The sequence below is a fragment of the Sminthopsis crassicaudata genome, chromosome 4, assembly GCF_048593235.1.
Source record: "Sminthopsis crassicaudata isolate SCR6 chromosome 4, ASM4859323v1, whole genome shotgun sequence".
NCBI lineage: Eukaryota > Metazoa > Chordata > Mammalia > Dasyuromorphia > Dasyuridae > Sminthopsis > Sminthopsis crassicaudata.
Window position 1 is genome coordinate 69,434,258 of NC_133620.1, and position 12,279 is coordinate 69,446,536.

Genomic DNA, 12,279 nt, shown 5'->3' on the forward strand with positions numbered 1-12,279 from the left:
TTGTATTAGTACAACCCTATTAATGCTGCTACTACTACTCAATACTAAAATGATAAGTTTGAGCCCTGTGAAGTTCATGCTAGCTCCCTGGAGGCCCCAGAATCAGCCTGAGTCAGGGTAAGCAAAAGTCCTTAGTCTTTAGTGGGGAAGTGAACCGGATCAACAAAACTGCCACACACTCTCCACCCACTTTCCTTCTCCTTCTCCTCCTCCAAAGTGACTCTGGCTTGTCTCAGTCCACCCCCTAATCCCTCCTACCATTATCTATATGTACCAAAAGATCCAGCCTGCACGGACTAGTGAGAAAGGCCATTTTCCAAGCATATGTTAATAGAGTATTGTCCAATAAGTAATTAGCCTTAAGTGCTCCGTTGTCTGATTCCAGTGCACCTATTCAGAGTTTCATCCCTTTACAGGGTCCCATTTTGGGAGACTTATTTCCTAAGGAAAAAAATTGTATTAAGTGTGCTTTATTTCAGTTTGCACGCCAACAGTTCAACAATATTTTTTTTCTTTTTTCATTGTGTTTCTTTTAAAATAAAAGTCTATTCAATACCTCTAATTTTCTTTCAAGATATTTTTTAGCATCTCAGCTAGTAAGTGTCCTGCCCTTCTCCCAGGGCCACTGAGTATCTTATCATTATACTATGCTAATTATGAGAGTCTTCTCCCTATCTCTAGCCCTCCCCCCCTCCCTTCACCCATCCTCTCCTCCCTTTTCCCCTCCTACACACAAATTTTCCTGTTCAGATGAGACTGCTGAGGGCCTTGAATATATGCTAAGGCTGAATTTACCTAACAGACCAATCATGAATTAGAAAAAGACTGACCATCACCACATATGCCTTGGCCAGATTAGTGCTCCCAAATCTTCAAAGATGTTTCAACAATGGGATTGCTGACAGGACATGGTGTCAGAAATGAACTACTTTCTCTCTTAAGTCAAAGACAAATCATCCTCTAACCTCAGGTAACCCTGTTGCCTAAGACTTGTCATGTGAGTCCTACCCCCACGCCCCTGGATACTGATGTTTGTATCTGCCTGGAGAAGATTGGTAGAGGGACTCATGGATGCTCTGTAGCCTCAAGAGAAATATACCTCTAATCTAGAAGCACTTGAAGGGACCTTAGAAGCTTTTCCTTTCCCTATATTCACTATTCATCTGGGTTCAAGCTTATGACCTTCAGAAAAGTTTGTTGGAATGCATTTGAATGGTCTATGAGGTTTTATTTTTTAGAAACAAGAGAGATAATATTTACCTTATATTTATCCCGTTAAAGAGCATATGTTGATTGCTTTTTAGAAATTGTATTGAAGAAACTGATTGTTTTTCTGGCTCTTGGTATTAACCCTATAAACCTAGGAGCAGTATCTTCCCCTCATATATTAAAATCATAAAGGATTCTTTAATAAAGACAACTACAAAGATTACTTTATTTTAACAATTTTCTAATTATCACTATGAAATAGGAAACACAAGTAGGGAGAAATGTGCCCATTGGTATTTAGCACTGTCTGAGATTTATAGGTTTAGAGATTTAGAACTGGAAGAGACCTTAAAAGGCCATATAGTTCAGCCTTATTATTTTTCAAATGAGAAAACAGATCCAGGAAAATTAAGTATCTTACTTATGCTCACACAAGGTAGTGACAGAAGCAAGGCTTGAACTCAATGGCTTTAACTCTAAATCCATTGATTTTTTTCCCCATATATCATTCTGTCTTGCAAATACTTCTGTCTCTACTTAATTTAGAACTCATTTCATCAAGCCCTAGAACACTGTAGAATCTTTTATTTTGAGATATACCACTGTATTTTTTTCTTAGGCTTTTTTCCTAAGTAATTTATAGGTATTGCATTTAATCCTCACAACAACACTGGAAAGTAGGTGCTATTGCTATCCGCATTTTATAGATGAGAAAACTCTTGCCCAGAGTCACATAGCTAGTAAGTATTTGAAATCAGATTTCAACTTAGATCTTCTTGACTCTTGACCTTGTACTCTATCCACTGTGCCACTTAGTTTCTCCATCCAGACTAATCCATACCTAAAGATTTCTCAACAAAGGGACAAAATCTTAGAATTGGAAAATAATTTAGGTTTATCTGTTAAGGACCATGCCTGGATGAAGGGGCAGGTCAATTCTGAAGGAGGTGCAAAGCAGCCTTTGATGCAGATGTTCCTTGTGGATTGGGAATGAAATAAATTGGAGGTAGAGAGGAGAGAGGTCAGAGAACAGCAATTGCCTCTCAGTTTCCTTGTAATCATCGTCGTCGTCATCATCCTCTCACATGAAGAGATCCATTCTACAGGTGTGAGTTACTGATTTGACCTGAGCCATTGGCAGGTGGTTCCTGTATAGCAACATTTATCTACTCTAACTCCATATTGCTGAAAAAGAAACTGAGGGCCAGTGCTGTTAAGTAACTTGCCACAGCCCACACAGTGAGAAACAGAAATGAGGCTGGTGTCCTTGGATTGCAGTGTAAATAGTGATTGGAGAATAAATGGTATGTAAGGTATAAGAAGACTGAAAAAATAAGAAGGGACTAGGTTACAAAGGGCTTTGAAAGTTAAAAGAAGATTTTATCTTTGATCCTATAGATGACAGGGAGCCACTGGAATTTATTAGAATAGAGACTGACACAGTCAGTCCTCCAAATAATAGGTATAGTTAAATAAAATAAATGAGTTGAACACCTTTCTGCTGAGGCAGGACCCATGCTTTACCATAAATCTTATGTAGTTATCATTGATCAGTTGTCAAATCTTTTAGGTTTTTTTTTTTTCTTTTACATTATTATGTAAATTATTCTACTTTTCTGTCTTTCCTATGAATCAGTTCATATAAATCTTCCCCAGTTTCTCAGAATCAATAATTTGTCATATTTTACAATGCAATAATGCCATATTGCATTCATATACTACACACCATTCTTTGTTGCTACCAAAAATGTCTCTATAAATAGTTTTACATGTGAAACCTTTCCTACTATTTAAGAATCACTTAGCAAGCAATTATATATTAGGTCCAGCTTTAGAGCTAGAAGGAACTATCTGGCAACCCACACATTTTACAGATGAACAAATGGAATCCAGTTTATAGCAAATTCCTAGTTGCAAGTCACATAGAAACTTATTAAGGAAGAATTTGAATCCCATATCCTTTTACTCTCTAGCTATTTTTCTGTTGTTGTATGTTGCTTGTATTGTGCCAAGCTTAATGTGGAACATTAGAGTTGCAGTGGATCTCTTTGGTCAAGTTCCTATATGGGGTTTTCCTAGTTAAGAACCTTCTAGATTCCTTCCAGATCTAATGTTTATATTTTAATCCATGAAGATTTTTTATCTTTTTAGAACATGTTTAGATCTGCTTAGTACATGAATTGTTCTTTTTATACTTTCTTCTAAAATACTTTTTATACTTTGTGGAGAGATTATTTAGGATATTGTGATTGAAATTTAAGCAAACTGAAGCACAGAGTTCTGAGCACATTCAACGTATTGGTAAAGCTTGCAGTTACCAATAAAATTTCAACTCCTTAGTAAGCTAACGGACCACAAAGTAGAACATCATGTTGTTCATTCAATGTTCAGTTCTTTTTGGCCCCATGGACATGCCAGGCCCTTCTATCCTCCATTATTTACTGGTCTGTCCAAGCTCACATTTATTGTTTTCATGACACGATCTCTCCATCTCATCCTCTGCCATCTCCTTCTAGTTTGACCTTTAGTCTTTTCCAACATCAGGGTCTTTCCCAATGAGTGCTGTCTTCTCATTATATGACCAGAATATTTAAGCTTCATTAGTTCTTCCAATGAATTAATTTCTTAAATGTTGACTGATTTGGACTTTCAAAAGTCTTCTCCAGCACTACAATTTGAAAGCACTGGTTGTGTAGCACTCAAAAATCACCTTGTATTTATCTTCTATGTTTTTTGTACATACTTATCCATGGACTTGTCTTCTTGTACAATGAGGCTCCTTGAGAGAGCAAGGACTGGTTCACATTTATCTTTGTTTCCCCAGTGCCTTGCTCCTAGTAGTTGCTTAATAAATTAGTACTTTTCTGATTATCATCTATCACCCATGTGACCTTGGCTGTCATGTAATTTCTGGGAGCCTCAACTTTATGCATGTATAAAATGATGGGGGTTGGATTTATTTATAATGTCTCTTTTTCCTCTAAATCCCCTGGTATTATTTGAATCCTTTGGTGGATGAATTTTTACAGTAATTTATTATCTTCTGTTGTTCAGAACAATTAGTACTGAGCCTTTTAATTGTATGAAATCCAGTGAACAATAAAATCTCCTTTTGTACAATGTTGAAAAGTCTGTCAGTCTTAAATGTTATTTGGCTACAAATTTCCATTATTGAAATAATACAAAAATATTATTTAATAGCCCTGTATCATTTCACCTTGGTATCCTGGAAACATCTTTCCTTTTAGTTAGTAATTGCTTATTACCTTCTTGCTAACCATTTAAAAAAACATAATTATAGAAAAGAATTTTTTAAAACTGAATTTGAATAGTATTCATTCTCTTCAGGGAAACCACACCATCCATAACCTCCATAAAATAGATCCACCTTTCTACTCTAGGCTACTATTCTTATATATGGGAGACTATTCTTGAAGATAGAATTAATCAGTTATTAGGAGAAAGTATAAAAGATGTGACAAATGAAGTCTTTTTTAAAAGAGGAAGAATTTCTGTTAACCTTTCCTGCAGCATATATCCTACTTACTGTTACCAAGAATTGCTTGAATAATCTTTGAAAAATGTAAACCAAGGTTAACCCAGAAGTTGAAGATTAAAACCAAAGAGAATCAACACTAACACTGAGAATTAGGGGATAAATTTCACAATTTATAGAATAGAGATGTTTGAATTCTAGATCTAAAACTGGAAGGGACCTTAGAAGTCACCTAATCCAGTAATGAACCGAGAGTGATTAAAAATTTGTTCTGAAGAAGCTTATATTCTATTAGGGAAAAAATGTATTCATAAGTAAAGTACATTCATATCACTTTGTGAAAAAGTGAGAAACTTTACACAAATTCAGTCAGCAAGCAAAGATCTAGGTAATGAGCCTCAGAGATGCAATTGCACTACACTGGAGGGTCTGAGTGACACACAAATGAGTGAAACAGCTAGCTTGATAATAAAGCAAGAACACCTTTATATTCCAATTCCTGTATGAATTATTTTTTTAAATCAGAAATGTTGAGAACACAATAGGTAAATATATACAATTTGGATAAATATACAATAAAAATCTTTTCCTGTTGATTAACTTTTGAGTATTGTTGTTGGACATGTACTGAGTAGATTATGGTAGGAGTATTACACAAGGTGTATAGTATAGGATGTATGCTATTTAGGAGAAATACTGTGGTCTTGATTTATTCTTCTAAAGAGATCTGGGAGCAGTTTAAGATTAATGAGTCTATGCCAGTTTTTTCACTTTCCAAGAAAGTTATCATTTTAATGTACTTAACCTATGATACATGTCTTTTTTGGAGTGTTTTTCCCCTCAAGAATTACTTGAAAGTAAGGTGTTTCATTTTCATTTTCATGCCACCAGTAGACTTCAGCTGTCTGGATTCTGTATACCTAGAGTGTAGAAGGTGCTTAATAAATGCTTATTGGATGAATAAATAGCTAGCCAGCACCAGCTGCCCCACTTTTTTCCAAATATCTTCTAGATGTTTATTTTATCCCATTATATTTTTAAACTATAATTACTTTTGAAGTAACATGTTTTTACCTGTATTAAGTTTAAGGAGAAAATTTTATATCTTACTCTCTAACAATTAAATTCATATAAAATTAACAATTTTATAGATTATGAACTCATTCAATATCTTTTTTTGTTGTTACCATATTTCCAGTGCATAGCATGGTGCCATCAGTTCAGTTCAATAAATGTTAATATGCTACTTTCTACCATTGCCATATAAGAGAAATAAAAATGTAAAAATGAAATGGTCCCTGCCCTCAAGGATCCTGTATTGTATGGGTGAAATGCAGTTTATTCACAGAAATAAATACAGTATATCCCAGCAATACTTAGAACTACACTAAGATTGTTGGGACAACATATATATAAAACACACATCACAATAATAATAAAATAAATTTCACAAGGATGTCTTTAATTTTAAGTGTGTAGTGGCTGCCTGAGATCATCTTTTACTAAAATTGTTGAAAATTATGTCCAGGAAGAAGGAAGGAAAATGTAATGGTTAATTGTCTTCTTTCTTTTCTTTCTTTCCTTCTTTTTTCTCTTTCTCCCCTCCCCCCACCTTCTTTCTTTCTTTGCAAATAACTCTGGTGTTTGTAAATACAGAAAGCATTCCAGGATAGTATCACCTGTGACAATTGCTAATACCATCTTTGTGGGGCTAGGGAAAATCATGTTTGAAGCTTCACATGAAATTTGTATGTTCATGGCTAGATATTTTCTGTTGACATTAAATGGAATGTTTTTCATTTATATTGGACTCTTAAGTAACCTCATGTGGAATTTTCTTGACAAAGATACTAGTGTAGTTTGCCATTTCCTTATCCTGCCCATTTTATAGATGAGAAACTGAAGCAAACTGGGTAAAGTGGCTGCCCAGGGTTAGCTAGTATCTGAGGCATGAGCTGAGTAAGGAATATGGGCCTTCTTGCATACATACATACTATAGCTTATTAGCCACCCTAAAGTGTGATGTTCTCTTCTCTAAATTATAATCATTCTCTGGAAGCAGGTTTCTTGGGGAGCTTCTGGAGGCAGCCTTCCTTTCAGTTCAGTTCCAATAATCACCAAATGCAGCCAGGAGTTAAAGTCTAAATCCTTTATTGTCTCTTCCAAAATCTTACCTTCTTCACTTGGAGCTAGGCTAGTTTTCTGGAGGCCTTTCTCTCTCCTTGGTTCCCAATAGCTCTCATCTGAATGTCTCCAGCCAGCACAAAAATGGAAGTTGGAATGACTCTTGACTCTTCCTTCCAGAGAGTGGGATTGTGGGTTTCTTTCTGCCTTGTGAATCCCCCGGAAGTCAATCCTAGTTCCAAATCTCCTAGAAGTCCATGAGCAGGCTTTTCCTTTAGATTTGTGAATCTCCTGGACTTTCGAATCTCCCCACTGAAATCCTAGATCCCACTCTCCTCCCATTAGGCTTGTCCTTTTATATGCTCTCTAAAGGTGTGAAGTCTAATGTGTGAACCAATGATCGAACTCCTTTAAAGGTGTGAACTAAGTATGTAAGTACCTTGTTTCAAGTTCTGGCCCATAACATCGCCTTGTAGGATCAGATCAATGATATTGAATTAGATAATTATTGTCTCTATTCATTCCAGTGACTTAGCACCTTGTAAGAATCCTAACACTAAAGAACCAAATAACAAAATGTTTGTCCTCTTGAGTTTACTTTCTGTATAATTGCTTCATTTAAATGTAAAGCAAAGAAAAGTATCTCATATGTAATAAAAAGACTATTAGACTCAGAATGATGAGATTTGTGTTTGAGTGTGTTTGCTACTTAGCACTGGAGAATGAGAAATGCCCTTAGAGATTATCTGTTCCAACCTCCACACAGAGCATTCATCCATAAAGACCAGGGCACCAATGTTTTGGTTGATTGAATGAATAAATGAAAAAGAGCATTTATTGAGGCTTGCCCTGTTGTTATTTTTTACTGAATGGAGGCCATTCACTGAGACCTCTCTCTTCTCCTCTTGTCCTCCTCATCTCATATAAACCAGATGCCTTCTTCCACTTTCTCCACCTTTACTCATCTCATGGGAAGAGATGGCTCTTCTCCTTGTCAAAACACTTAATTAACACAAGAAAGGGGGAAAAAAACCCAGCAAAGAAACAATAACAACAACAACAAAAAGGTGAATATACTTGATTTGATCCATATTTAGTCTCCTTAATTCTCTCTCTGGATGTGGATGGTACATTCCATCACAAGTCTATTGGAATTACCTTGAAGAGCCAAATCATGCTAATTTTTTTTTTTTTTTTTTTACTTCATATAAAAGATAGAACTTGAATAGAATTTTAAACTAGGGATTCCAAAAAGAGGATGGAATATGGGCATTATGGGCATAATTGACAGCCAGTAGAAAGATATCAAGATAGAGAATAGCATTGGTTATTGGTAAGGAATAGACAATTAGTTTGCTCCAATCATAGAATGTCAGGATTGTTGTATAATAGGGGTGCCCAGGTCAGTTGTAATCTTAGTTAGGGAGTACTTTTAAAGCCAAACCAAAGAGCTTGCATTTGATTCTAGAGCTAATAGGGAGACATTTGAGTTTATTGAGTAAAACATAACATGGTCAGACTGGAAGTTTAGAAAAATTATTTTGGTAAATAAGTTTAAAATAGAGTGGAATGGGGAGTGGCCAGAAAGATAAGATCATTTAGGAAAAGATGATTAGTAGATCACTGTTGCAACAAAGTGAAGGAGATGATTGGAAAGGGACCATTTGATTTGGCAGATAACTTTAGCGAAGATACTTTCAATTGAGTGATGAAATTTGACTACAAAGCCATTTGAACTCAGTAGACCCATTTTCCTCATCTGTAAAATTGTAGTAATAATATTTGTACTACTTATTTTATAGTACAGTAGAAAGAATATTTTACTTAGAATTAGAAATCCTTGGTTATTCAGATCCTGCTCTGCTTTCTTACTTTTTTGTAATCTATGTGCAAATCACTTAACATCCCTGAACTTAAGGGAACTTAATTCCTCATCTATAAAATGGAATTAATAACACATTGACTACCCTAGAGAATATTGTGTAAATTCAAATATGTTCTTTAAGTTGAATTTATTATGTAGCTTGCCCAAAGGTACAGATCTGGTTACTTCTGGTTCTTGACCTTATGTTTTTCCCATCTGACTACCAAGCTTCTATTGTATTATGTAAATAATCACCTTGAATGAGTAACAATGTTTTTAAGCATAATGTTATTTCTTGCTAAAGAATGTTGATTTATTTTACTGCCTTCCTATTAAGTTTAAATGAATAAAATAGATTTTTAAGAGTAATTGGTAGGTCAATTTGAAATATTTCATTTTTATTTTGATTTGAAGTTTGTGAAACTAAAGTGTTTAGTTATGTTCGCATATTGCACAGAAATGAGTGCTTACTTTGCTCATTGTAAATAAAACAGTTTAATTTTAGTTTTATAAAATCATATAATAATCTCATGCAAATAAAAGTGTATCTTCTTGAAGAGTTACATGATTTTCTTTTTTTTCTTTTTTTTTAATATATTATTCCACAATACAAGCAGAGTTCATTTTCCTGAGAAATATTTTTGTAGTTTCGATTTTGAAGAGCTGAAAAATAGTGATAGACTTTTCTTCCAACTTTATATTCTTTTCAAACTTTAATAATTCTGTACTAATTGTTTTTCTTGCATTTCAGTTACAGATGAAGATACGGTGAAGAGGTATTTTGCCAAGTTTGAAGAGAAATTTTTCCAAACTTGTGAAAAGGAACTTGCCAAAATTAATACCTTTTATTCAGGTAAGTGATATTTCTCTTTTTTACTACACTTCAAGAAGAAATTCCTTGTTGTTATTTTTTATAAAATTTATTTTATTTGAAGAAGCAGAATAAGCAAAAAGAAAAGCAGAAAAGCAATACAAATCAAAATGACATGAAACAAAAGAGAATTTTATCATGTGCCCAGCAGAACATCAGGGAGGAGTCAACATATATAACAACAAATACTAATTTAAGAAAGTTTATATTAATAGAAGAAATTATATTCATGTGTCCATCTTTTTGTTACTTCCTTGTAAATTGTTCTTTTGTTCTCTGCTGTGCATCTTATTTTATTCCCGCCCCCCTTTTCCCCCCATTTTTTATTTCCTCCCACTACCTCCCAGCAGGCTATAGTTAAGAAAGGATATATTTATATATACATATGTGTACATACACACACACACACACACACACACACACACACACACACACACACACACACACTATCTCCGCTGACACTTTCGTTAAATTCTGCAAGGTATAACTGGCACAACAACAAGGAAGCCTGGGACATTGCGGGGGGGGGGGGGGGGCGGAGGAGGAGAGGCAAGCAGAGAAAGAAGCTAGTATGAGAGATAATTGGAGAGTGATGAAATTGGAGGTCATGGTATAGATGAAGAAGAATTTTAGTAAGGGAAGATAAGAGGGAAAAGTGGAAAGTCAGAATAATATGATTGGATAAGGAATATATGTAGAGGCAGTGCCTTTGTGGGTGATGACAGGTCAGCGGGTATGACTATATTTGTGTTTGAGGTGGGATGGAGAAGTAAGATATGGGGAGTGAGTAGGGTGAGAAACAGATTAATTAGGGTGTATGAGAAAAAGTCAATATGTATGTTGAAATAGACTCGTAATGGGGGCAGGGGTTGGGAGGAAAGAAAAATTGTAAACCTTGTGCTGAATTCATCAAGGATTAAAGGAGATAGCCTGAAATCCTGTAGTCAGAAAATACCAAGGTTATGATTAGGTGATGGAGATAAATAAAATGAATCTCAAAAGAGGGGAGGCTACAGAGTAATGGAGGCAGAGAGAGGACTTGGAAGTGGCAGTGGGGAGCAGGAAGTATTCTAATTCTCCTTACTTAGGCGCTGGTGAAAGGAGAATGAGTGAAGAATACAGCAAGTGGTAGAACACTTGTCAAGAGATCCAAAGTTTTCTAATATCTAGAAAGGAAAAGAGAAGAACTTTAAGATGGGAAGTTTGTTGTCTATGATATGAAGCAGGCATTCAGAGGGCAAAGGGATGGGGGTGTTTAAAAATTTGGGGTGGGAGATTTAAGGAGGAGAATAAGAATTAGATGGTAGAGGATGGAGAATGGGTTTTGGTTGTCCTGCAGGGTTCAGAATCATTAGGATGTTTAAAGTATGACCAGATATAAGACTGTTCATCACTGAATGGAAGAAAAGGGGCTGGCTCAATATCAATATTTGAATATTGACCAAATATAGCATGAGAAAAAAGCACAAAATCAAATGGTCAGATGGGAGACCTCCTTTCATTACTTCTCTCTCCTAAGAAGGCTGGAGATTGAGCAGTAGTAAATAGCACAATAGTAGGCAGAAGCTGAACCTACACAACAGAAGGAATCTCAGTTAACTACCAGTTTTCTTCTCCCCTCCAGAGTAAGGCACAGCAGGAATAGAAGGATGGGAAGTCAAGAGAGAAAATTGTTTCTCTTTGTACCTAAGGTTTTCTGCTGTTGGTAGGATAGACTGGCAGCAGGAGATGGAGGTTGCTTTGTGCATGCCCAAATGGAAATCAGCTCAAGTCTGTCTCTCCACACCTATTTCCCAGATACATGTCCAGCAGGAGACAGAAGACTTGTAATCAGAGAATGGTCTTATCTCCTCATCTTATCTGAGGCTGTAGATTATGTGGTACAGAAGAGAGTCATAGACTCCTGGCTCAGAGAGATGGTCCTTGAGTGCAGGTGAAAATTTCCTAGTCCCCTGCTATCTGCCCTCAGGGTAGACATGCAGGAGGAGATGGAAAGCACATGCATCAGATTATGGTATTGTATCATTCATAGCCATATGTCATCCTCATGAGGGAGTTTTGCATCAACTTACAACTTATGATCGTTGTGAACTCTGATATGTAAATTTATTCTTCTCACTGCAATCTTTCTTTGTAATCTTGAATAGACATTTTCCCTTCAAAATCTGGGAAATAAAGTGTAAGACAAAGGCTTACAGGCTTTTTCTTGTTTATTAAAGCCCTAAAAGAAATAGAAACCAGGGCAAAACACCTGTAGTTTTTGGTTGATAAACATTTACTTCTCAAGTGTTCTCCATTTGAAATTTTCTCTTTCTTTCTTTATAGAAAAGCTTGCAGAAGCTCAACGCAGGTTTTCTACCCTTCAAAATGAACTTCATTCCTCATTGGATGTACAGAAAGAAGCAAGTGTTGTGTCTTCACTTCGTAAGCGCAGAAGTCCAGTTTTCCACTTGTCCCATGAAAAGCGTGTTCAACATAGGAATATTAGAGACCTTAAACTGGCCTTCAGTGAGTTCTACCTCAGTCTTATCCTGCTGCAGAACTATCAGGTATAATAAGCTATTAATTATCTGAGGACAGCTCTGGAATAAGGTACCCCTAAGTAAATGGAAAAGCTTAATTGAACAGAAATCACATTTGTGTTATATCAATAGGGAAATAATAAACTGAAAAAACCCTAAAATACAATTAAATCTTCAGAAAGGAGAAAAAAAC

At 35.6% G+C, this 12,279-nt stretch overlaps 1 protein-coding gene across 2 annotated transcripts in view; it reads left to right on the plus strand.

The window, feature by feature from the left end:
- Window positions 1–12,279, plus strand: part of XPR1 (xenotropic and polytropic retrovirus receptor 1) — a 194,236-nt gene that overhangs the window by 89,977 nt on the left and 91,980 nt on the right. For both annotated transcript variants that reach the window (XM_074308511.1, XM_074308512.1), the window contains exons 3-4: window positions 9,445–9,546; window positions 11,890–12,113. In XM_074308511.1, the coding sequence (XP_074164612.1) occupies window positions 9,445–9,546; window positions 11,890–12,113 (326 nt within the window). The remainder of the gene's footprint in view (window positions 1–9,444; window positions 9,547–11,889; window positions 12,114–12,279) is intronic.